Source organism: Monodelphis domestica, chromosome 1, assembly GCF_027887165.1.
Source record: "Monodelphis domestica isolate mMonDom1 chromosome 1, mMonDom1.pri, whole genome shotgun sequence".
Lineage (NCBI taxonomy): Eukaryota > Metazoa > Chordata > Mammalia > Didelphimorphia > Didelphidae > Monodelphis > Monodelphis domestica.
In genome coordinates, this window is record NC_077227.1 from 279,803,661 (window position 1) to 279,830,540 (window position 26,880).

The 26,880-nt window shown below is 38.3% G+C and overlaps 2 protein-coding genes across 5 annotated transcripts in view; one reads left to right on the forward strand and one right to left on the reverse strand.

The window, feature by feature from the left end:
* Positions 1-619, forward strand: part of ARG2 (arginase 2) — a 40,515-nt gene extending 39,896 nt beyond the window's left edge. For all 3 annotated transcript variants that reach the window (XM_056810941.1, XM_001370015.5, XM_056810940.1), the window contains one exon: positions 152-619. In XM_056810941.1, coding sequence (XP_056666919.1) covers positions 152-357 — 206 coding nt within the window. In that variant the 3' untranslated portion in view covers positions 358-619. The remainder of the gene's footprint in view (positions 1-151) is intronic.
* VTI1B (vesicle transport through interaction with t-SNAREs 1B) lies at positions 496-26,183 on the reverse strand. Of its 2 annotated transcripts, XM_001378365.5 has the most exons (6): positions 25,669-26,183; positions 15,566-15,624; positions 10,769-10,960; positions 5,999-6,172; positions 2,801-2,862; positions 496-870 (listed from the first exon to the last, which is right to left on the reverse strand). In XM_001378365.5, exons 1-6 carry the CDS (start codon positions 25,778-25,780, stop codon positions 774-776), a joined length of 696 nt encoding a protein of 231 aa, XP_001378402.2. In that variant the 5' UTR covers positions 25,781-26,183; the 3' UTR covers positions 496-773. The 2 variants fall into 2 exon arrangements, with proteins under 2 accessions (XP_001378402.2, XP_007473144.1); XM_007473082.3 differs by lacking the exon at positions 15,566-15,624 and having other exon boundaries at positions 25,669-26,080.
* Positions 26,184-26,880: the final 697 nt, after the last annotated feature.

Genomic DNA, 26,880 nt, shown 5'->3' on the forward strand with positions numbered 1-26,880 from the left:
AGAGGGAAGTAAAACATAGCAGCTAAACAGTTAAGATGTGGTTTCACCTTGAATTAAGCAGTTTCAGGCTTGCTTCCTTCTTTCCCCAGCCCCGTTGACTGATCAGTCACCTTGGTCTGACCACAGAGTTTGTGTGGCTCTGTTCCCTCAGGTTTGCTGTCGGCCCTGGATCTAGTTGAAGTCAATCCTCTCTTGGCTACTTCGGAGGAGGATGTGAAGGCCACAGCGGGGCTAGCTGTGGATGTGATTGCCTCAAGCTTTGGCCAGAAGAGGGCAGGAGGGCACAGTGGCTATGATCAGCTTCCTACTCCCAGTTCACCAGATGAATCAGACAATGAAGAACGCGTTCGAATTTAGTATTTTTATCCACAGGTTCCATAGTGGGCATTCCAGAGTTCTGCAGAGGCACTTAAAGGGATATTAAAATTGGTGATGTCAATACTGCCTCGATGAGAGCATTGTTCTCATAATTGTTTTAAAAAAAATCCCTCCTCATTTTTGATGACCAATATTACTATATTCTGTAATTGGTTTTATTTAGTTCATTGTGAGTTAATATATTAGAATACTCTAAATTTAAAGAACTAATAAACACAGCATTTGTTACCTTGGTATAGCACCCCAGCCTTGTTACCACTACTTCACATTTCAAGTCATTGTCAGCCTTCTATACAGAGTCTGAGTGCTTAAACTCCAGCCCATTGCAGTAAAGTTGGTCCTTTAACTATTTGATTTAGAGATCCACAAGGAGGGTAAAGTGAAGGCAGGGATTTTCAGAGTTTTCGTAAGAACTTGTAATAGACTAGGCCTCCCAAGATGACCAATTCCAGAAGGATAACCATGGAAAGCAGCAGTTTATTGGTTGCCACTCTACAAATGGAAAAAAGTAAAGAGATAGCAGTTAGGACCTGTAAGTACCTTCTGGTTAGGATGGAGAAGCATTGTGGTTTAGTGGAAAGAATACTAATCTGCCACCTCTCCCTTCTCATTAAACTTATTCAACTATCATCTATTAAATGGGGATTGTTTCACCTGGTTGGTTTAAAGATTGGGAGGAAAAAGGAAAGACTAATATTTATGCCTACTGGGATTGTTTTCTATAGGCTAGCATATATTAAGCTGTCTATCAGGGTAGTGACACTTCTTTCTCCAAGATGTATCATTAGAGCAACTTTTAAGTCCTCTTCTGTCCCCCTCCTACCTTTGATTTTAATCATTACAAATAGAAAACCTTGTTCTTGCACTCTTTAGATCTCAGAATGTTCTACGAAATACTCTTAAAACAGTTAAACTTGAACTTGTTAGTCTAATAGTTTTTTGTATTTTGTCCAACTTTAGATTGCTTTAACTAGTCCTAGAAACATTACATGCCTCCCTGAATTTCATTTTTTTCTCATTGTCTTTTCTTCATTTTCTCATTAGCATTTAACTCAAGAAAACTAAACTACCAAAAAAAATCACTTTGCAACTATACTAAAGACCTCTAGGTAAGCAAATTGTTTAAGCACTAGGAATTTTTAAACCATTTCAAAGTTAGAGGCCAAAATATTAGGAAGATATGTCAACAGCCTAATGTAGGATTTACATATCTATCCTAATTTCTTCCCTTCTGAGTTGGGTAAGGCATTGTCTAACTGCTTACCAGGGCACCTGCAAAGGAACCACTGTGACCAGTTGTTAAATCCTATCTCTACTTCATTTTTCTCATGTTTTCCTTTGATTCTACAGCCACAAACCTATTTCAGGTTTTTATTCCCTAAACCTGTTGTGGCAAACCTATGGCACATGTGCCAGAGGGGGCACTCAGCCCTCTATGCGGGCACTATTCTCACCAGCACAGAGTTTGTTACTAGAAAGCCTGAGTGACTTGGAGTGGGTTGCTCCTCTCCACATGTACCTGAGGACATTCCTCATATCACCCACCCCTCTGAAAGGTTTGCTATCACTGCCCTAAACTATTGTGATAAGTATCCTGATCTCAAATCATTCCACACAGCTTTTTTTTTCCCCTTCCATAAAATACAGGGTCTGACAGGACTGACTCCCCTAATACAGTGGCAGGTTCCTACTGACTATACTTCTTTATCCTTAAACTATTTTTAGAATAAATTTTATAGTGTACAGAAATTGCTAATATAGTAGTACATGTGTATATATTTCATAATAGGTACATGGATGGGGTGATCAAATAAAAAGTACTGATGGAAATGCAGGATCAAAAAAAATTTGCCACCATTATTCTAGATGATATTTTAAATACAGTTCAGAGCAAAAACAAATTATTTCCTACACACTATTGACACTTCTTTAAATATTTCTGTAAAGTATTTGAAGATAAAGAATGAACTAAATTACTTTATCTGCCATGCTAAATTCAGCTACAATTCCATCAAAGTGTGCTGCTAAAAATTTGTGAACAGTCTGTGGGGATCCATTGGATCACAGTTTTTCCAAGTTGGAAGAGTTCTTTGAAATAATCTAGTCCAGCCATAATTTTTTCAAATGAGGACACTGGGATTAAGTGATTTGTAAAAATGGCAAATATATGAGTCCAGGTCCAAAGATCATTCTGTTGCACAGTATTTCCTGGAGACGAATCCCAGGCCTGGAGTCAGGAGGACATGAGTTCAAATCTAACCTCAGACACATCCTAGCTGTGTGATCCTGAGCAAGTCACTTAACCCTAACTGCCTAGCCTTTAATGCTCTTCTACCTTGAAACAGGTAATAGTATCCATTTCTTTTAAATGAATAAACAGAAGTAGAAAAGTATAACAAGTATAACATTAGTTTAAACTCACTTTCTGGACATTGAACGCAGTATCTTTCGGCTTTTGCTCAAGTTTTCATTTGTATTCACCAGCTGAAAAAAAAGAGAAAACCAAATTATCCTCCTATTATAGAATGCTAAAGTAAAAAAGCTCAAGAGTTTTTGATAGCTAATAGTTCTTGATGATAACTGATAGCTCCTGCTGAATGTAGAGAGTTAGAAATGAACTGAGGTCCATCTACCACAATTTTCCAGGCTCATCACCATTCTGGTCCCTCTTCCCTGGTATGCACTCTAGGCCTGTCAGTGCCCCTCCTAAAATGTACTATTAACTGGGAAGACCTATATAAACTGATGCGGAGTGAAACTAGCAGAACCAGAAGAACATCATACACAGACTGTAACACTGTGAGACAGATCAAAAGTAACAGACTTTGCTACTAATAGCAATACAATAATCCAGGACAATTCTGAGGGACTTAAGAAAAAGAATGCTATCCACATCTAGAGAAAGAACTTTGAAGGTAGAAATGCAGAAGAAAACATATGGATTTGACATTTTTAAAAGATTACAAAAATGAACAATATGGAAATAGGTTTTGAGTGATAATACATGTACAAACCCAGTGGAATTGCTTGTCAACTCCAGGAGGGAAGAGGGGAGAGAGACCACATGAATCATTTAACCATTGAAAACTTATGGGTAAATTTGTTACTGGAATAAAATAAAAATTTTAAAATATATATTTTTTAAATGTACTCTTAGACATGATTACAGATGCAGTCTGATCTAGAGCATAGGGCAACTCGACTATTACTTTCCTTCTTCTAGAGAATAAGGCAATAGGCAGACATAGATATATATGTAATATGATTGGCACAAACTGCTGTGCCCGTTCAAGCCTATTTGGCATTCCACTAATCCCATACTTGTATTTTTAAACCCAAATGTGTAAGTTTACATCAAACAGTGAAATTTTGTGAACTCCAACAAATAATTTTGGCCTCAAGATATTTCTGAATTCCAATTATATCCTTCAATGTGTTTATCTTCTACCTTCACATAAAATCTGTAAAAAAAAATCTCTCAAATTCTGGCAGAGATTGAACTTGTTTGTATTCTCTTTTTGAAACCTGGGAAGTTTGTACAAATCTGAATAACACTTGTCAGTCAAAGGATTTAGAATTAGAAGGGACCTGAGAGATCATCCAGTTCAAAGTCTTTACTTTATAGGTGAGGAAACTGAGACTCAGAAAAATGAAATGAATTTTTACAAAGGTAGAAAGATGACAGTTATTATTTAAATTCAAGTTTTTCACCTCTAAATTTCATTTTTTCCCACTGGCCCACCTCATAGTCACTAAGGTGAAGGAAACATTGGTTGTGTCTCTGGCATTCCTCAAGGAAGCCAGGAAAGTCATGAAAGGGTAAATTTTAGAAATGAATCCTCTTTAGCCATTTGCTCCTACCCAGCCTTGGTAAGCCTTTCAAACTTACCTAAACCACTTGGGGAGTCTAGAAATCAAAACTGTAGACCACCAAACAAATTAGCTTCTTTCAAATAGCTTCTTTTATGAGACTGATCAGGGCTTGCTGTCGATCTTGGAGGAAGAGCCAATGATACTGACAAAAAGGGAACTAACTCCTCCATCCTTTAAAACCAGCTATTAATAGATTAGATTTGACCAGAACCTCAACCAGTTACAATTTTCCTTCTCGGCTCTGACTAATCATTCTTTGGTTAGAATTCATCAGTTTCACATTGCTTACTGTGCATGTATTTCATTAGGTTCTGCTATTCCCATCCCATTTTATTCTTATATGATCAAAGGAAATAATTGGAATTGGGACTACAAGAATTAAGGAACACTTCCATTCTCCTTTCTGGACTCCTGCTGCCTGCCAGTCAGATTGAGTTCAAAATCAAGTTCTTTTTACGGGAACTGCCACAGCTAATCCTCAAAGAAGATGGGGCTACTTCTATAGCTTATCACCTGCATGAGATGTGCCCTAAGCTAAAAATGCTAGGGCTGCTATGGTCTGAGTCAATAAAATGAGTGACCTGCCCTTCAAACATGGGGAAAGAAATCTCTCAAAGTGAATTTGAGGCCTTTCCCAAAAGAATAAAAACAGAATTGGTAGATAGATTAATAGTCCTATGACATTCTTCAAAAAATAAGAAGTCATGTAGCAGGGGGCAGCTGGGTAGCTCAGTAGATTGAGAGGCCCAGCAGATGGGAGGTCCTAGGTTCAAATCTGGCCTCAGACACTTCCAACTGTGTGACCCTGGGCAAGACACTTAACCCACACTGTCTAGCCCTTACACCAGTCTTCTGCCTTGGAACCAATACATAATATTGATTCTAAGGAAGAAAGTAAGAGTTGTTTAAAAAAAAAAAGCAATGTAGCACAGGGAATAGAGAACTGTCCTCAAAGTCAAGGATAGTAGGAGTTCCTGGTCTCACCTCCATATATACATATAGTGGCTATGTTAACCTCTCAATGTTCTAGGCAACCTTCTAATCAACAAGCATTTATTAAATATCACTACTGTATGACAGGAATATAAAGGAAGATAAAAATAGAAGCCTCAATTCTCAAGGAGATCACCATCTAATGAGGCAAATAACATGAAAATGGTACATGAATAAAAAATGAAAATCCTAAGTCCAGGCTCTATCTTTTCCCAATAAATGCAGATATTAGGATCAGTCTAGGTGGTGCAGTGGATAGAGCACTAAGCTTAGAATCAGGAAACTTATCTTCATGAGTTTAAATCTGGCATCAGACACTATGATCCTGGGCAAGTCACATAACTATTTGCCTCAACTTCATCATCTGTAAAATGGGCTAAAGAAGGAAATGGTAAGCACTTCAAAATGGGGTCACAAAGAGTTAGATACAATTCAACAACAAAAAGCAATCTGCATATTATAGTTCATTTTATCAGTTCTCAGTAAAAAGAGATCTGGATATTGAAGGGAAAACATCTACCTTAAAAGGAAATCTAGTTTACCTTGCTAAGAAGTTCTAGCTCTAGAGAGGCTCAAAGAAAGAAAACTTTAAGGTGATCCCCCCTAAACCCTGAATTCACTTAGAACTATTTTAGTTTCTAACTTGTATGTCCCTAAGTCATAGGGACAGACCATAGGCCCTTAAAAAAGAGATCTTGGTTGCTTCTTTTTCCATTCCTAACTCCTTCACCAGTAGAATCTAGGCTGAACTTACCCGGCTTTTTGTGCGTTCCAGCTGATCTCTTTGGTCCCCCAGTTCTTCAATGATCTCAGCACCAATCTGATCTGTCTCAGTGGCAATTCGGTGAGAACGCTCAATGCTCTGAGTGGCTCTGTTTAGGCTTTCAGTGCCTTGCAGAAGTAATACTCTTTGAGACTGCAGTCGATTCTGATTCAAAAAATGGAAAAGTATCAGGCATGGAAGGAGTTTTCTTAACATTCATTGGTAAAGAAGGAAGCAAGGGAAGTTTTTCAGACAGGAAAAAGGGAATTCAGGAGCTAGTATAGTGGTGGCGAACCTATGGCATGGGGGTCAAAGATAGCACACACAGAGCTCTCTGTGGATAAGCAGCTGCTCTCACCTTTCTCAGAGTTCCTTACTAGAAAGGCAGAGGGACTCAGGTGGAGCTGCTCCCCTCCCCCTCTACACCATGCCTGATGACATTTTTTCACACCCCCTTCCCCTCTGCCCAGCACTCCATCTCTAAAAGGTTCACCATCATTGATCTAGCACTTAGAAACATGGCTCTCAATTCTTATCCGTGTTGCTTTTTTCGGTGAGTGGGAAAGAGGATATAAATTTTAAAAATGAGGACTTTCCTACTTGAAGGCCATCTGAATGAAAGCTGGGCTAATCTAGGTTTCAATGTTGCAGAAACGATGTAGCTTTTTCTGTGCTTACTAATAATAGTTTTCCCTCTTCACATATTAGAAATTCCATTTCCATACTACTTAGAGGTTTATAAAACACTATAAATGACATAATTGGCTTAAGGGAAGGGCTAAAGCACTTTTTAAATACCTCATTTGTTCTTCACAACAACTCTGGGAAATAGGTGCTATTTCATAGTTAAGAAAACTGAGGCAGACAGCAAAGTAACTTGCCCAGGATTACACAGCTAGCAAGTGTCTTGAACTTTAGTCTTTCTGACTGTAGGTTCACTTAGCTTCCTCTAAAGAACAATGAGTTAAAACTGGTTTGTAGTTTTTAAAGAAATTAATTTTAAAAATTCTACATTTAATTCTATATTTCCATTAAAGACCTATTTACACAAGGCAGCCTAAGTAAAAATAAAAGATATACTTTTCTTATTTAAATAAAAATGTTGATGTTTTGTTTTTTACAGTTAACAGTTTCTCCCAGCATGCCTCCCTCTCCTAGAAAGTCATCCCATATAACATAAACATTTTTCTAGTTCCGAATAAACAATTAAGGTTACAAAACAATGCTACTAGAAGAAACCAGGCTAGTCACCATCTCAGGGAGGGAGGGAGAGAATTTGGAACTCAAAATGTTAGAAAATTGATGTTAAAAATTGTTTTTACATGGAATTGGGCTAGTATAAAATACTAGTGAACTAAAAAAATAAGGGTAGTGAAAAGTCTCTTCCTTTATTCTATGTGTTAATAATCAAAGAAGAGCCGGGTCATGGAAGGCTTATAGCAACTCACTTTTACATCAAAACAATTTTGTTTCTCATTGGGCAGTTTCCTGCATTATATCCAGCTTAAATAAATGAACAACACTGGCTCCAGACTCAAAGGACTGGAGTTAAAATTCTTTCTCTGATGTTACTCTCTCCTGTGTTACCTTAAGCAAGTCATTTAAATTCCCTGGGCCTCAGTTTTCTCATCTGTAAAATGAGGGGTATGGACTGGAAGGTCTGAGGTCAGTCCCTTCTTGATCTAGGATACTAAGCCTAAAGTTGGTTTCATTTACATTACTTTTCTGATTCAAGATTAATTGGTCATCTATAATTAACTTATTTTGACTCTAAACCTCCACCTTGTCAGACCTCCCCTTCTTTATAACTTCTCTTAATCTTAACTGGTTTTAGTGAATTTAATTTCATCCTTTTTGACTTGGAGTATCCATCTATCTCCTCTAACTACTCAGATTCTCATATAAGAATCATAAAATTTAATTTTAAGAGACCCAAACTTTAGATCATACACTTCAAATCCTCATCTTGTTGATAAAGAAAGAGTGCCTTGTTCAAGGTCACAAAATTGGAGAGTGGCAGAATTCAGGTCTCCAGATTTTGTCTCATAATGTTTCTATTGTATGACCTAGTGACCCCATATATAAATTTACCTATGCATTCCTTCTTTTAATACTGAGATCTTTAAATAAATCAGAAAGGATAGAAAGCAAAGAATGCTGCTGAATTTTACAGGTAATATAAAATATTGGAGATTTTTCTGTGCTTTCTATCCTTTCTGATTTGTCAAGACACAACCTATCTATGAAAGATCTAAAGCTAATGGAATTACAACCCTAACCAGATCATCATGGAAAGCCAATTATGATAGGCTGCTTCTTGTCTTACATAAATGCACTAGGAGCATGGCTAAGACCACAGAAAAAGATTACAGGGAACCTTATTGCACTGTCTATATCCATTTCTAGGCCAAAGTTCCCAGGAAAAGAGGAACGTCAGCCCCTGAAGTCATAGGGGAACAGGAGCCGTAGCCCAGGGCCAAAAGGATCAAGGGGGGGGGGGGGGGGCCTTCCTGGTAAAGACCAGAGTACAGACCAAGAGAGCAGTAACTACACATTTCCTTAGATCATATCACTTTGGAAGCACTAAAAACTTACAGACTTCCAGAACTAATTCTGAAAACTGCAGCAGGAAACACCTGAAGCTTAGATCAATGTTCCCTTTAGGAATAGAGCCCAGATTTAACATGAAGTTAAAAATCAAGAAATAGGCTGGGAAAATGAGCAAGTAAACAAAAAAAGACATGACCATAAAAAGCCACTATGGGGACAAGGTAAATCAAGACACAAACTCTGAAGAAGATAATGATTTCAAAACAGCTATTAAACAAAGCCTCAAAGAAAACTGACTCAGACACAAGCCCAATAGGAGTTCCTGAGAGTTCAAAAAGGATTTTAAAAATCAATGAGATGATACAGAGTGAAAGGAGCAGAACCAGGAGAACATTATACACAGAGGTACAATCAAATGCAATGGACTTCTTTACTAGCAGCAATGCAATGATCCAGGACAATTCTGAGAGGCTTATGAGAAAGAACACTATCCCCATTCAGAGGAAGAACTGTGGGAATAGAAACACAGAAGAAAAACAACTGCTTGATCACATGGTTTGATGGGGATATATAGACTCTAAATGATAACACTAGTGCAAATATCAATAATATGGAAATAGGTCTTGATCAATGACACATGTAAAACCCAGTGGAATTGCACATCAGCTATGGGAAGGGGTGGGGGGAGGGTAGAGAAAGAACATAAATCTTGTAACTATGGGAAAATATAGCAAATTAATTAAATAAATTTCTCCAAAATTAAAAAAATAAATAAAGATCAATGAGAGACTAAGGAAAAATTGGGAAAAGAAATGAGTGATGAAAAAAATTATGAAAAGAAAATTAACAGCTTGGTAAGATGCACAAAAAAAATTAATAAACAGTAATAACTCCTTAAAAAACATAATTGACCAAATGGTAAAAGAGGTACAAAAATCCACCAAAGAGAACTCTTTAAAAAGCAGAAATTAGGCAAATGGAAAAGAGGTACGAAAATTAACAAAACAAAAAGTCAAACAAATGAAAAAATAAAAGAAAATGTGAACTATCTTATCAGAAAAATAAAACTTGAAAATAGATCTAGGAGAAATTATGAATTACTGGAAATTCATGATCAAAGAAAAGAGCCTAGACATCATATTTTTAAAAATTGTCAAGGAAAATTTCCCTGCTATCCTAGAACAAGAGGGGAAAATGGAAAGAACCCATCATTCACCTCTTGAAAGAGATCCACAAATGAAAACACTTAGGAAATTCCAAGAGCTCAGGGAGAAAATATTGCAAACAGCCTGAAAGTAATCATCCAAATAACATGGAGCCACAGTCAGGATTACACAAGTGTCTACATCAAGGGATTGGAGGGCTTGTAATATGATATTCCAGAAGGCAAAGGAGCTAGAATTACAACCAAGAATTAGCTATCCATCAAAACTGAATACAATCCTTTGGGGATAAAATTGATATTTAATACAATACAATATCATAGTGAATCAATAAGGTTAAAATGTTTATATTCCTATACGAAAAATGATACTTGTAACTTCTAAGAACTTTATCATTATTAGGACAGTAAGGAGTTTAGATTGAAGGCACAGTCTAAGATGACTGATGGGATAAGTTGGAGAAGGGAAAAGGAGAGGAAGAATGCAGAAAATTATCTCATATAAAAGGTGAAAGGAAGAGCTTTTACAATGGAGATGAAGATGGGGGCAAAGATTGAACCTTTCATAAGAATTGGCTCAAAGAGGAAATAACACACTCAGTTTGGTATATTTTATATTACCTTATATTATAGGGAAATAGGAGATAAGGGATAAAAGAAGGGGAGGGGTGCCAATAGAAGGAAGGTCAGATTAAGGGAGGTTGTTGCCAAAGCCCAACAGACTTGAGGAGGAACAGAGTTAAAAGAGAGAGAGAAGGAAGGATAAACAGGGAAAAAACTAGGATGGAAGCAACAGAATTGTGAATGTGAATGGGATGAACTCATTCATAAAACAGAAGCAGACCGCAAAATTGATTAGAAATCAGAATCCAACAATACGTTGTGTACAAGAGACATGCTTGAAGAGAGACACACACACAGTTAAGAAGTTAAAGAAAAATCTATTATGTATCAGCTGAGGTAAAGGCAGGAGTAGCAATCATGAACTCGGACAAAGCAAAAGTAAAAATAGGCCTAATTATAAATGTATCAAATATGCTGAAACTTACCATGTGCTCATTCTCTACAGCATAGGCTCCATATTTGCTGTCTCCACGGCCCCCAGGCATCACTGTCAGAGGAGTATTCCTCACCTCCCGCTGGAGCTTAGCCAGGTCTCTGCGGTAGTTTCGAAGCTTGGCCATCATGGGGTTGCGAAAGGATAGAGGGGCAAAGCGCAGCTCCTCTTCCATCTCTGCCAACTGCAAAGTCAGAAAGGCAGTCAGGGTAATTAACAGCTCATATTTATTTTTTTAATTTAAAACCCTTACCCTCCATCTTGGAATCAATACTGTGTATTGGGTCCAAGGCAGAAGAATGGTAAGGGCTAGGCAATGGGGGTCAAGTGACGTGCCCAGGGTCACAAAGCTGGGAAGTGTCTAAGTCCAGATGTGAACCTAGGACCTCCTGTCTCTAGGGTTGGCTCTCAATCCACTGAGCTACCTAGTTGCCCCCAACAACTCATATTTAAACAAAGCATTTAAAAATCTTCAGAATGCTTTCATCACAATAATCATTCAATGAATCAAAGGGTAAAGTTGTATTCCAAAAGGCAGTAGGATACAACAAGATCAGAAGAACCCCAAGTCCTAAGTCTGGCCTTTAATAACTCTACTCCTCACTTTCTGAGTGACCTCAGGCAAGTCACTGTACCTCAGTTTCCTTACCTGTAAAATGAAGGTTCTAGACTAGATTATCACTAATGTCCCATCCAACTCTAGATCTATGATTCTATGAACCCCACCCAACAGGTGAGGACACTGGGCAAAGAGAGAGAGGTTCATGATTTGCTTCTGGTCACTCACACTATGAGAGAGAGTTACTGTGAGATCCAGGAAGGGAAGCCAGATTATTTCAAGCTTTTGTTAGTGGCAACCACTCTTAGGCAGTAGCTGGTTTTGGAATGCTCCCTGATGTCAATATCACCTAAATGTGGACTGTTGCTACCTGTATTAATACCAGTGGCCTCATTTGCTGTATCATTATAATTTGGCTTTTTATGTTAATGATATGTTTAAAAAAAGATTAAAGCTGGTGTTCTAGGAAAAAAAAAAGATGATGCTCCCCAATCTAGCACTGTGTAACATGGCTTCTCTATTCCAACAAAGAAGGCACCAGCTTGCATGGACACAAGAATGAGATATATTCAATATGTATTATACACACTTATGTCTTCTTTAGGCTAAAGATGAACAACAGCAGTTGGATATAAACCCTTCTCTACTTTACCTATCTGAAAATATTTGGTCTCAAAATTCCATTATCTCAACATGCTACTTGAAGTGCCTGGTTTATAAAGGGTTCTAGACTAACACAATGCAGCACCTCACAGATCAAGCCCTGGAAACTTTTCATCCCTTATTTAGCCAGAGCAGGGAAAGACAAGACAGTAGGGAGGCTAAGGGAATCAATATGGACTAGTTAAGAACTTTCAAATAGTGCTATCAAGATGCCAACAAGGGAACGGTACATAACAGCTAAGAACACTAAACAAAGCTGTGCAGTAACAAAGAAAGGCTTGTAGCTATTTTGTAGTCTTCAGGAGATGTCTGTGTGATGCGGTAGTCTCAGATTTTACAGCTGGAGAACCAGGAGTTATGCAGCCAATGCTAGGGTAAGCTGAGCCATTTAGAAAATTACTGGGATAGAAAAGAGTCTCAACTGGAAAAGTAGAAGTCCTTGGGCTTGGGAGTGGGAACAACTGTCACAGTACAGGAAAAATTTCAGGGATCTGGACTTCGGCTCTCTTCTTTCCAGGTTCTGATAATTAAGAAAGAAAACTGAAGCCACTGCATTGTGTAACTGTTAAAATTAGTTTCTCTGCTAAAAGTATTATATTTTTATGAGGTTTATTAAAGATTAAGAAATAAAGAAATAAGAAAGCACGTGTCTAGGCCCAGAGCCCATTCACAACCATTTACTCTATATCTTGCCTGCTAGGTAGAGAGCCGCGTGTGCTTGGAAGCAGAAGCAGGGAGAGAGAGAGCAAGTAGATGGTACAGTCAGTTCAAGTACCCATTGTGTTCTCGCACTCAGGTGAGGACTCAGGGAGATTATAGGGCATTCTGGGAACTTCAAAGGACTTCTGGGAATTGAAGTCTGGGGTTCAAATCTCCATTTTACAATTGTGTGATGAGATCAGGAAAACTCCTTTATAGCTTCAAACATAAAAACAGGTTTATGCAATGTGAAACAGAAAAGGGACTTCAAATTTAGGGTTACAACAAATGTCTTCTTGATATTTTAAAGCAGCTGTTACAATGTTCAGTGCCCTAAGGAAAGCCTTCTTCTGAAGGGATAAAACCAGTCATGCTGCTGGAATTAAATGCCCTATTCATGTAGTCCCTAGTGTAATGTAAAGTCAGAGACTGGAAGTACCAGTATGGAAGGCAGAAGGTAAGGGAGGGATATTGGTTAGAACGTTCCTCTGCCTGTGGCTGCCATGAGAGTTTCTCTTCAAGCTGTATGATCAGTCATGTCCCAACATAAATCATTAATCAATATTTACTAACCAAAGACCAATAAGTACTGATCACTTATTACGCAACTTAGCTCCTCATGGAAATGCAACTATTCTCTTTAGGACCAACCTGCTCAAGCATTTGATCTCCTTGTATAGGGTCTCCCAGAAATAGGAAACCTGCCATCTCCTTATTCCCAGTAGAAACTTAGCTATAATGTAGTGATTAAAACTGGAGTCTCAAAAATTAGTTTCTACATATTTAACTCCCACTCTAAATCCTAGGCTTAACTGATTACTTGTTTTCTGTGAGTACTCTAGACTTGAGGAGTGAAAACCTGGGTTCAAATCCTATCTTCAAATGCTAGTACTGTGACCACTTTAACCCTATTGGTCTCAGGTTCCTCTTTTGTAAAATACATCTAAATATTTGTCATAATGAATTGGAACAACCTCCAGGAATTGATGCAGAGTGAAAGGAGCAGAACCAGGAGAACATTATACACAGAGACTGATACACTATGGCACAATTGAATGTAATGGACTTTTCTACTCGCAGCAATGCAATAATCCAGGACTATTCTGAGGGACATATGAGAAAGAACACTATCCACATCCAGAGGATGAACTGTGGGAATAGAAACATGAAAGAAAAACAATTATTTGATCACATGGGTTGATAGGGATATGATTGGGGATGTAAATTCTAAATGGTCACCCTAAAGCAAATATCAATAGTATGTAAATAGGTCTTGATCAATGACACATGTAAAACCCAGTGGAATTGCACATCAGCTATGGGATGGGGCGGGGTGGGGGGGTAGAAAGGAGGGAAAGAGCATTAATCTCGTAATCATGGAAAAATATCCTAAATTCACTAATTAAAAATTTCCAAAAAATAAATGTCATACAGGTTTTCTTTTTAAAATTTTTGTCCAGGGGAAAGAAGAGAGAGAAAAATTTAATATTAAAAAAAATAAAGCCAAAGATAACTTCTAACAAGGGCAGTTAGGTGGTACAGAGGATAGGATACTGGGCCTAAAGTCAGGAAGAACTTAATTCAAATCTGGCCTCAAATGTCTGTATGACTTTGAACAAGTCACTTAACCCTGTTTATTTCAGTTTCCTCATGTATAAAATGAACTGGAGAAAGGAATGGCAAACCACTCTATTATCTTTGCTGAAAAATACTTAAATGACATCATAAAGAATCAGACAGGACTGAAACAACTGAAAAACAACAAAAATTTCTAGCAACTACCTCATACGGGTTAGTAAAAGGATCAAAAGAAACAATTTGTGTAAAGTGCTTTGCAAACTTTAAAGCATTATATGCCAGTTAATATTATTATTACCAAAGTAGCTAAATGCAACCCTGGAATCCTAGTTAACTAATATCTGATCAAAGCATAAATACCACTTCCCTAAGAGTCTTTCCTCAGTTCTCCGTCTAAATGATCAAAAGTAGATATATGGTATATACCAGTGATGCTGACCCTAAGGCCCAGGTGCCAAAGATAACACGCAGAGCACTCTGTGGGCATGAAGCCATTACACCCCCCCCTCCCCAAAGAGTTTGTTACTAGAAAGGCAGAGGGACTCAAGTGGAGCTGTTCCCCTCCCCCTTTCTACCTTACCTGATGGACATTTTTTCACATCCCCCGCCCCACTGCCCAGCAGCCAAAAGAGTGCTTCTACCCCACTGTGTGGGGTGGGGGGCAGAGCACACAGATGGTGGGGGAGTTGCAGGCAGGCACAGCAGGGAGGTGGGGGCAGGGTCCAGTACACTGTCTATAAAAGGTTCGCCACTGGTATATACTTTAAAAGAGAGAAATGACTGTCAAATAAGGATGAGGCAAAAGTCTCTTTTGATTCTATTAATTTTCTTCCATAAAAAAATAGGTAAATCCTTACCTTCTATCTTAAAATCATAGTATGGGTTCCAAAGCAGAAAAGTGGTATGGGCTACTCAATTGGATAAGTGACTTGTCCAGGGTCATACAACTAGAAAGTGTCTGAGACCAGCTTTGAATTTAGGTCCTCCTAACTAAAGGCCTGGCCCCACTCCATAAATTTTTAGAATAAGACAGTCTCATTTTAGAACAGCTGGCCTCAACATCAAAACACAATTACTCAGGACCAGCCCCAAACCTTCCTTATCCACGGATGCCATTCATCTCTTCTTTGTAGTACCCATCACCAACATCTGGCCCATCTTTTAGTAATTATAATATTCAAAACTAAGGCCCAAACATGGATGTAGGAAAAATAGGGGCAGATCTCACACTGCTCTTTGAGAAGTCAAACACAAATAAAAGAAGGAAGTTCCTCATCCCCCAGCTCTCACCGTTTCATTTGCTTCCTGTTGCTTCTCATCAAAATCTCTGATTAACTTCTTTTTCTCTTCTGGAAAGGAGAGAAAGACATGTTTGAAATGTTTTCATCTGCCTCCATGTCCTTTGCAGATGCTGCCCATTCTACTTTCCCCCCTAATTTTCTGCTAACTTGTGGTAACAATCAATAAATATTTGTATAGCATTTTCATAAGAACTCATTTGATCCTCACAACAACAATAATGTGATAGAGGGAGAAAAGGTGGTATCACCTCCCTTTAAAATTAGCTCAACTTTAACTTTAAAAAAGGGCCTTTTAAAAACAAACATCTAAATAACTTTTGTTCCCTTCACAGTTTCCAAAATGCTAATTCTCATGATACTTCCACTATTCAAAATATTTTGGAATGTTTTTCTTTTAGAAATATCTTTAATGCCTGAGGAACATTTTTTTTCTCTCCTCAATGATGAATAGCCTCCTTTGATGGTAGATTTGATTTTTCAAAATAGCCCATGATCAGTAAGAACCAGATCTGATAAAAAGTAATCAAAAAAAGTATTTAATAAGATCCTATTGTGCCAAGCACTATGTAATCATGATAATACAAAACAAAAAATGAAATAGTCCCTGCCCTTAAGGAACATGTATGTGAGATGTGCAGATCTAGAGATACCTCCATCCCAAATGTTCAAAATGGATTATTTGTGCTATGGTAGAGCTTTCCAAGCTCACATTGGACTGATCTGCCACAGTCAAACACACTGTACCCTGGCCAATATTTTGATGTTATTGTCTTCCAGGATGAACTAGAGAAAGACAACTTGAGTATATATTATATACAAAGTAATTTTAAGGAGCAGCCCTGCTGGGGGTAGGGGTTGGGGAAAGGAGGGTATTAAGAAAAATTTAATTTGGAGGTGGGGTTAGAGCTGGGTTCTGAAATAAGCTGGGATTCTAAGAGGCATAAATGATGTGGAGGGAGAGCAGGTCAGACGTGGAGGGGACAATGAGGGGGAAGCCAGAGGGAAGGGAGAGGGAATATCTTCTGTGAGGCCAGTTTGGATAGATGATGGGGTCCATAAAGGGAAATAATATGTAACATTCCCGGAAAGGTGCTTGTACCTACATTGTAAGCAGTTTTAAATGACAAACAAGAGTTTGTATTTGATACTAGAGGTAATGCAGAGCCACTAGAGTTCGTTGGGCAGGGGATTGCTATCAGATATGTGCTTTAAGAATATCACTTTTTGGCACCAGTATGGAAGATGGTCTAAAGATTATTTGAGGCAGGGAGACTAATATTAGCAAGCTGGGTAAAATAATTGGTCAAAAGCAAGGTGTGTCTAGAGAGTTATTAGACTTTTTCTTGTGTGACACAACTTGGTTTCCCTATATAAGATTGCACAAATTAGTATGCATTTATTCTGTGTGTGTATTAATTGTTTGTTTGTTTTTAACTCTACCTTGTCTTAGAATCAATACTGGGTACTGGTTCTAAAGCAGATGAGTGGTAAGGGTTGGGCTTAAGTAACTTGCCCAGGGTCACACAGCTAGGAAGTGTCTGAGGTCACATTTGAACCTAGGACTTCCATCTCTAGGCCTGGCTCCATCCATTGAGCCACCTGGCTACCCCTTTTCTGTGTTTTTTAAAACAATTATTTGAGGTTCAAAGTCACAATTCCAATTACTTTTCATGAACTTATATGTATTCTGTACTCCAATTTTAGAGAAGTTCCCTTAAAAGCAAGAACTAGAGATCTGCTATTTATCTCAAAACCTTCCATAGTGTCTACTATTAGAAGCTTTTGAATATAGCAGGCATTAAAAAAAAATCCTAATATTTCAAACATGCTAACAAACTTAAGAATTTAAAAACACATTAAGTATATACTTTTATGTATATACACATTTTGTATATACTTTTCCCATGTTTTTTATTTTTCTTCATATTCACTCCAATTTAATGCAATGGACAAGCAACTCTGGCTGAAGAATAAATTATCACTTTTCATTGCAGACCAATGAAAAAAATACAAGCAGGGTTTTCTTTTTTTTTTTTTAAACCCTTACCTTCTGTCTTGGAGTCAATACTGTGTATTGGCTCCAAGGCAGAAGAGTGGTAAGGGCTAGGCAATGGGGGTCAAGTGACTTGCCCAGGGTCACACAGCTGGGAAGTGTCTGAGGTCAAATTTGAACCTAGGACCTCCCATCTCTAGGGCTGGCTCTCAATCCACTGAGCTACCCAGCTGCCCCCCCCCTTTTTTAAAGTGGAAAATAAGGAGGTTGCCAGGTGGCTCAGTGGATTGAGAACCAGGTCCTAGGTTCAAATGTGGCCTCAGACACTTCCTAGCTGTGTGACTCTAGGCAAGTCACTTAACCCCCATTTCCTAGACCTTACCACTCTTCTGCCTTGGAATCAATACATAGCATTGATTCTAAAGTGGAAGGTAAGGGTTTAAAAAAAAAAAGAAAGAAAATAAAGGCAAAGTGAGTAGAATTCATTCTTTTCTAAGTGGCAGTCAGCCAAGTGTCAAGACTGGGGGCTAGATAAACCCCAACTTACTATAACTTTTCAATTAGGCATTCTTGATATTAGTGGAGATATAATTACAGAATTCCTAGCCAGTAAGAGTGCTTGCACTGAGATTCTTACAAGGTAAACAACTTCAAAATAAGTTGTCCCAAGTTATCAGATGTCAGCTCTTCTCTGGAATAACAGATCCCTGGAACACACTTGCACACCCTGTCTTCTGCCCTGAACAAAATACATAATTGCATAACAGGTTTCTAAACAGTTAGTTATATCCTTCTGGTTCAATTCCACCCCTATAAATGATGTGAACCTTAAAAATTCCCAGACCCTACTTCATAAGATTGGATTAAGACCATTCCACATTTGGGCAGTGAAGTCTACTTAGATCAGAAATGTGAAGACCTCTACTCCACCCGTACTTAAGCCTGCTTTAGGGGAGAGAACTCTTTTCTGAACAATGAAAAGTACTTAAACCCATACTTAAGCCATGCCTGTTTTTAGAACTAATACAAAGGGGTGCTAAGTACCTATAAAGGTCAAGCAACTTGTGAATTTACAAGGAACAAAGAGCTGAGAAACTTACTCAGAGCTTTCCTGGTGTGAATTACTCAAAAGTTCACACCTTCTTAGGTGTGAACTAAGAATGGTCTGTCCTTTGAAACTGTGATTGGTAGATGGAAGAACTTAGGGGAGGTGACATAGGAGAAAATGCCCTTTAAAAGGAGACGAAAAGCTCTCTCTAGAACAGTCTCTAAGGAGGCTGTGGAGAGAACGTCTCTAAGGAGGCTCTGAAGGGAGGTTGACTCTGGCTGGAACTCCCTCTGAGGAGACTCTGTCCTTCTGAATCCTCGCTTGAACAGATCTTATGGTGAGTAAGAACTGACTGATCTCTCTCTTAAGACTCAGGTCTAGACCTTTCAGCTAAGGCCCTTCATGCTTATTTCTTATTCTCTCTCATTTTCTTAATTCCACATTTGTATTAATTAAAATCTCTATAAAACCCAGTTGACTTGGGCATATTCATAATTGGGAATATTTCCCTGGCACCCACCTTATATATTGAATTAAAAACAAGACACTGTAGTGAAAACATATTTTCTGCGGTCACACATTTACTCACCCACTCTTTACTACAATTTATATCTCCCACTCTTTTAATTATTACAATGAGTAAGTATAAGCTATCCTCCATTTCTCTGCATGAGGAATAAAATTTGAAATCTTAGGGGTCAAATTCCAGATGTATGACAATGAGTTCTTTTTCTTTTAAATCCTTACTTTCAATACTGCATATTGGTTCCAAGGCAGAAGAGGGTAAAGACTGGATAATGGGGGTTAAGTGACTTGTCCAGGGTCAAACAGCTAGGAAGTGTCTCAGACCACATTTGAGCCCACGATCTCCCATCTCTAGGCCTGGCTTTCAATCCACCGAGCCACCTACTTGTCTCTGACAATGAATTCTAAAGAAAAGATCTTGTTGACTGCTGAGCCATTTGATTCAGATATATCCCAAAAATCCTCTATGGCATTTTTTATTTGTTGTTATTTACTGATTACCTGAAAGGCACTTGACATTTTTTACCTTAAAGCTTCTCCAACAAGGAATCTCTCATGAATAATTAAAATACAAAATTCTCTGATAAGTGCAATCACTGGGTCTTAATGGGAGGGAGATTCCTTATACCTACATGAGATGCTTCAGATATTCTTGTTTGCAGATGACAAGTTGAGTTCATCAAGCCCCAGAACATGAGAGGGATTCTATAATTACTCAAAAGATATCAGCCTAAGAACCAACTCATACAAGAAAAACCAAATACATTAAATTTTCTACGCTATAATGTGTGGCTAGATAAAGGAGTATTAATACATAAAGTTAGATGTATGAGTATTAATTAATAAATACATATTTGTGAGATACTACATCTTATGAACAATGAACTTAGACACAAAATTAAATAGAAAGAAAGCAAATTTGAAAGCATTTGGGAGACTGAGGCAGTACTACTAATGATTCAAGTTACTTCCCAACACACACACACACACACACACACACACACACACACACACACACACACACACACACTTACAAACCTATCTTTATTAATACTGCTGTCCTATAATTTCAAAATACCTAGGAAGAAAAATGCTATCCACCTTCAGAGAGAGAACTGATCAACTCTAAATGCAGAATGAAGCATATTTTTCCCTTTATTTCTCTTGTTTTTTTTTGGTCTGTTTTCTTTTGTAACATGATTTACATGGAAATATATTCTGCATGATTTCACATGAATAATCAATATCAAATTAATTGCCTTCTCAAGAAAAGAGAAGGGAGAGAGGGAGAGGACTCAAATTTTTAAAAATGAATGTTACTTTACATGTAATTGAAAAATATTTAACAAAATAAATTAAAATATATCTTAAAAAGCACTAATATCCTCTTGGTCAAGCTGCATGGATACAAATATTGGAACACCACAATAATCAAATAAAGTTCTGGATGTTCCAAAAGGGCAAAGACATACAAATAGCCCTAGGGAAGCTGCACTGCTATTTTTAGCAATTTTGTTTATAAAAAAGTGATACAAGGCATATACTACCATACAGTTGCTTTGGAATCAGCAATCAAATCAGCTTTATCACTGCTGTGGCTTCATACTTCCACATACAATCCCTATAACTATCTAAATCTAAAGTCCTTAAGACCAAAATTCCCTTTTCTAGTCATTATTCAGAGATACACACAGCATGTCCATATTAAAATGTAATCTCCTTTATGGAAAGGACTGTCATTTTTTTTGTTTATAGCCCCATTCCTACTACAGTGACTGGCATATAGTAGGTACAAGTGTTTCTTTCTTTCTTTTTTTTTTAATGCATCATTTCTCATTCTTCCAGAGGAGCATTTTGATTTAAAGGCATGGGGAGAGTAGAAAGCACTGAATGCTTGACACATAGTAGGATGAATGAATGAATGAAATAGAATTATGTGATAATCCATGTGGTAAGTCTTCCTATGCTAACATTGAAGCCTGTGAGAATTTGAAAGAATCCTATCTTTAGGCCAGGAAGAATAGGAGGGAAAGAGTCCAGTTCATCTTGCCACAGCCTTTTGTACATTATAATGCTTTAGAACATAAACTACAGAACACGAGGTAATGGTAAGGGCATACACATTTTTGGAATGGTACCTAACATTCCACATATAAAGAAAAAAATATTTTACAATATTTTTATATTATATTACATTAAGTAATATATTATTACTTAATTAATTAAAGTACATTACATAATACATTACATTATATTATAATACATTAATATTACAATAAGAAATGGTCTGAGTGGCCTGGGTGTAAAGAGAAAGACTAGGAGAGCACAACTTCCAAGTACATGGACTTTAATATGAGATATGTAAGTCACATAGTCAGTGGGGCTGCAGATTATATCTAGTTTGGTCTGAGACCCTGATTTTCATGAGTGAAAAAGAGGAACAAAATTGGAGATTATCTCAAAGCCCCCAAAAAACCTAACTGAGAAATGAGAGTCAAGGGGGGATTTCCAGTACAGATAAACTGTAACTTTCTGTAACAGGGCAGATCAAGGTGTGCCTAAAGTGGGGCTACTAACAATTCTAAAGTTGGATTAGAATGTATGTCCATCACAGAGTTATCTTGTTTTTAAAAGGAGTTTTTACAGCCCCTTGGAAAAAAAGATCCAAAGTCTTGGTGGAGCAGAAAATCTCCATCCCCTGGTTAGTTTGGGGTTGGCTTATCAAAAAATGTGAGAAGGAAGTATTTCAGAAGGAAGGAATTATTATATTATATGATGAATTAGCTGGCAAACCAACAAGCTTCAAAAGGGTGGAAAGGAGGAAATGTTGACAGTAGAGAATCTTATCACAGTTACTCTGATACAGATTCTTTTATCTAAATGATTAATATAATTATTTTCTTATACAAGTATATTATACTGTAAGAATTGAAATAATATTTCTAACCAGATATATATTTTATAAAGTTTATTAGAAAGAGTAGACAATTATTCCTCTAAGTAACCTGACCACATGGTGCCTAGCCTGCAAGTCCCTTTCTCTTTCCCTTCACCTCTCTGCTCTGTTCCCAACTTCTTCCTTCTTTCTTCTCTTCTCAATTCCCTCTCCTCAAGCCCAAAGCCCTGACTTTTATTAACACACAGCACATTCACAGACACAAAACTGTATTATGTTAGGAATGTTTGATGGACAGGTCAAGCTACTCAGGAGGGGGTGGTCCTGAACTTCCTTGATATAATACCTTAAATGATTAGCTTATAATTACTCCTAAGTATTAGAGTTGATTTAACTCAGCTAATAAATCTACATAATAGCTTGAACTCTCACTACAAAATCTAATCAAGCAATAACAGCTGCTTATTAATCAATAAAAATTCATAATCAAGGTAGGTGGGTGGATTAGTGGGTTGAGAGACAGGCCTAAAGTCGGGAGGTCCTAGGTTCAAATATGGCCTCAGATACTTCCTAGCTGTGTGAACCTGGGCAAGTCATTTAACCCCCACTGCCTAGCCCTTACTGCTCTTCTGCCTTAGAAGCAATACACAGTATTGATTCTAAGACAAAAGGTAAGGATTAAAAAAAAAAACTCTTAATCAATAATAAACTTATCAAGGAAAAGGCCTAAATGATAAAGATGGAACTGACTGCCACAGTCCAATCTGAGTGGACACTAGATTTATCTGAGACAATTTTCCTATTCTCCAACTTCTGAATTCTTTGCCTATGAAGGGGAAAGGCTTAGACAAAGGCAAACAGATTGAGGATGAGAAAGATGTAATCTATTGAGTTTTCTGGCTTTCAAAGAGAGCTGCCCATTTTCATCACCTAACACCAGGCTAGAAATCTCTTCTCAGTGGTTTCTCAGTTCATGCATCCCTAGGCACAGAGAACATATTTCTTGCTCCTACAAAATGAATCATAAAGCATTACTAGACTTCAAAAGAAAACAATGAAAAATGCATATAATTTTTCTCACGATTGTGGATTATTTCTGATCTATGTGAAAAGGTATTATTTCTTCCCTAAAAACAGAAACATCTTGATCCCCCCAAGGATGAATTGTTTACTATTGGAATTACAGGATCACAAGTAAACTAGTACACAGCTGAAACTCTATTCTGGTTTTAGAGATCAGAAAGACAAGAGTTCCTCAACCTTCTTTATTAACTTATCCCTAAATCTAATAATCTCCAATTCAAATTCCCCATGTTGAGGCTTAAGCAATTAAAGATTATTACCAGAAACATCTAACACTTATATGGTGTTTTAAAGTCTGCAAAGAACTTTAGAAATATTATTTTATTTGAACATGATAATTCAAGTAAATCAAACCCATTTTCTTTAATGTGGCTTCCAGCTAAGGAACCGTTAAGATGGTGAGGAAAGCATAGCATATAAAGGGTGATAAATATTGACTACTAACTAGACATAACTGAATTGGTAAAACAGTATATAGGGATGCTTAGTCTAGAGAAGAGTTAGAGAGAAGTTGAATCTGAAGATAAGCTTTCTTATCTCAGGAGATAAATAGTTGAACTTTTGAAATAGTGGTATATAGGAGATAGGGAAATAGAGGAGGCTTCTCAGACAGGTGCCCTAACTAGAAAACAAGACTAGGGGGAAGTACATCATCCCCAACACTAATCAGTTGCCCTCACTAAGCAACACAAAGGAAACTACATTCAGAGGCATAGACTGGGGAAGTGGTAGTCACCCTTAGTCAGACCAGAAGTATAACATTTTGTTTCCTTCCAGGCTCTATATTTTATAAAGGACACCAATAAAGCAAATAGTTTGAGGAGGTGGACAATTAGCAGAGTGGAGGGCACCAAGAAGCCTTTCCCCATGCCCTTTAATTTTATTGCCTATAGAACCAAGAGAACATTGTACATAGTAACAATAATGCTATATGATCAACCATGAATGACTGAACTATGATCAGCAATGCCAAGATTCAAGACAATTCCAAGGGAATTCATGGTAAAAAATGCTATCCAATATCATAGAAGGAACTGATGAAGTTTCAAAAAGATTAAAAGCATACCATTTTTCACTTTATTTCATTCGTGAGTTTTGTCTTACATGTGCAGTATGTGTCTTCTTTCATAACATAATGAACATGAAAATATGTATTGCATGATAGCACTTGTATAAACCTATATCATCAAATTACTTATTATCTGGAGGGCTGGGGGAAAGGAAGGGAATCTGGACTGCAAAATGTCAGAAAACAAAAAAATGTTTCTATATATAATTGGGAATAAAAATAAAAAGGAAAAAATAATATTGCTGCCTTCCATCTGAGATTTTCTTTAGTTTATATCTTGTTTGTTGTTTGCATGTCCCCTCTACCCTCCACCCCCATTAGACTGTATGCTCTTTGGGCACCAAGTTTGTTGTCTTTGTATACATTGTAGGCATTTAACAAATGCTTGAAAGAATGACTTAATATAGTTGAATTGGTCCAACAATATCGGAATGCTTAATTGGGAGAAGAGTCAAAAAAGGAAGCTGTATCTAAAGAGCTGTCATATTGAAATGAAATTACACTAATCTTGCTTGTTCCCACAGAGGAAGCAATGAGTGAAAATGACCAAAAAGAAAATATAGGTTTGTCTTAAAGGGAGACAAATCCCTTCTAACAGAAATGTCCACATGTGGAATGGTCAGTCAGAGTGGGTTCACTGGCTTGTGGTCCCTCATTGGAGATTTTCAAGAAAAGGGTTGGTAGGTCTCTGGGCTATGTTTAAGTAGAGTCAGTCAATAAGCATTTATGAAGCATCTACTATGTGCCAGACACCGTGCTAATCCCTGGAGATATCAAGAAAGGCAAACATCAGCTCCAGTTCCCTTCAACAACATGCAAACAATTACATACAAAGCAGTATGGATAAATTGGACACAACCAACAGAGGAAAGGCACTAGAATTAAGAGGGAAAAGGAAGGCTTCTCGCAGAAGATTGAATATTAGCTGGAATTTGAAGGAAGCCATTCGGCAGTGATGAAAATGAAGTGCATTCCAGGAATGGGGAAAGGTCAGTGAAAATGCCTGGAGTCTGGATATTTAGTGTCCTGTTCAAGGAAAAGCCAGGAGGCCAGTGTCACTGGATCCAAGAGCAAGTGGTGAAGTGGAAGGTGTAAGAAGACTGAAAAGGTGGTGGAGATAGGCAAGTTATGAAGGGCTTTGGACGTCACGGAGGACCTTTAATGTTTGAGCATGGAGATAATATACTAGAGAGTAACTGGAGCTTATTGGGTGAGCTTTTTAGCAGCTGAGTGGTAAGTTCCAGGAGGGCACGAGCTGTCTTTCTTATTAACTCTATCTCCAGGGTTTAAGACAGTGCCTGACCCACAAGAGACACTTAACAAACGTGGAGTAGAGTGGGAGAGACTAGATAACCTCCAAGGCCCTTTCTCCGAGATTCTGTGACGCAAGCCCCAGAAGGAATAGGGAAACTCGCCGGCGGGTCTACATCTGGTGCCCCGGGATTCCTGGACGCCCGCCCCCAGCCCAGAGAACTCACCCGTCCCCCCGGTCCCCAAGAGCCTCTCGGGGACCCCTCGCAGGTCATCGTAGAGCCCGCGGAAGATGTCGTGCAACTTCTCGAAAGGCTCTGAGGACACGGCGACTGCCATGGCGCTGGCCAGTTCCCCCAGCACAGGCACGGCCGAAGTCCCAGGGCCCACTTCTAGCCCGGCTGTGGGGATCAACCCCCGTAGCTCGACTCCATTGCCTTAGGCTACTTCGGCAGTCGCCCTGGTGTAAAGGGAGACGCTTCCGGGGGAACTTAAGGGACAGGGTCCTTTAGAATCGGAAATCCCTCCTTGAAGTCCCATACTGTCACCCACTTTGGACGTCTCATGGTTTGCCTGATTAAAAACCTAAAATATGTCCGCGTTGGGACTGCATTGAGTAAAGAAATGAGAAGTTGAAGTCACCCAGTCCCTCTTTTCCCCTCCCTGACAATAAGGGCCAGATCTGAGATGACTGAGCCGCCGCAAAGAAGTTAGCGATATCTACAGTCACCCACTCTATTTGTCGGTAAAGGGCGGGAGAGGAAAAAAGGCCGCTGGGAAAGGATCAAGTTTCGCAGTGCGTTCAGGGAGTTGTAGTTCAATAGAACTGTGCGACGAGACAGTCTCGGAATTTCCGAAGCCCTGTGGGAGCTTCTCAGAGTTTCTGCGACACGGTCTTTGTCATCATGCATAGTCTCTAGCCGTGTTAACGTTGCTAGTATAATGATTCCCGTTTTCGAGGTGGGGCAACTGAACCCTGAGGCACAGCTTATAGGTTATGAAGAGGTGCAATTGAAGCCTTGTCTCCTCTCCAATATACATTCTCTCCACCCAGTGGCCAGAATCGATGGTAATCCTATAATACAAATTTAACCAGGTAACTCCTCTGCTCAATAAACCCCCAATGGCTCCCTATTCCCTTGAGATTCAGATACAGAGTCCTGCACCACACTACCATAACCTCCTCACCTCTAGCCAGCCGGATGGTCTCCCCGATTCTAAGTCTCTCCTTACTCCAGCACATTCTCCATTCAAAAGCCAAGGTGATTTAATTAATTCTTGAAAGTTTTTCTTTTTTAAGACTTTATTGATGGGTTTTGTCTACCTTAAAATTATAGATTACTCCACTTCTCGAAAAGTCTCATAACAAAATAAAACGGGTAACACTCATAATATGGGGACCTCATCTGAAAATGCATGCAACATACTTTTAAAACCTT

Coding starts and splice junctions, on each gene's coding strand:
- VTI1B (XM_001378365.5), bottom strand. CDS start 25,780: ATGGCAGTCGCCGTGTCCTCAGAGCCTTTCGAGAAGTTGCACGACATC. Junction 2,863..5,998: donor TGGAACGCACAAAAAGCCGG/GTAAGTTCAGCC, acceptor CTTTTTTTTCAG/CTGGTGAATACAAATGAAAA. Junction 871..2,800: donor CTGCGTTCAATGTCCAGAAA/GTGAGTTTAAAC, acceptor TTCCATTTGTAG/AGTGGCAACCAATAAACTGC.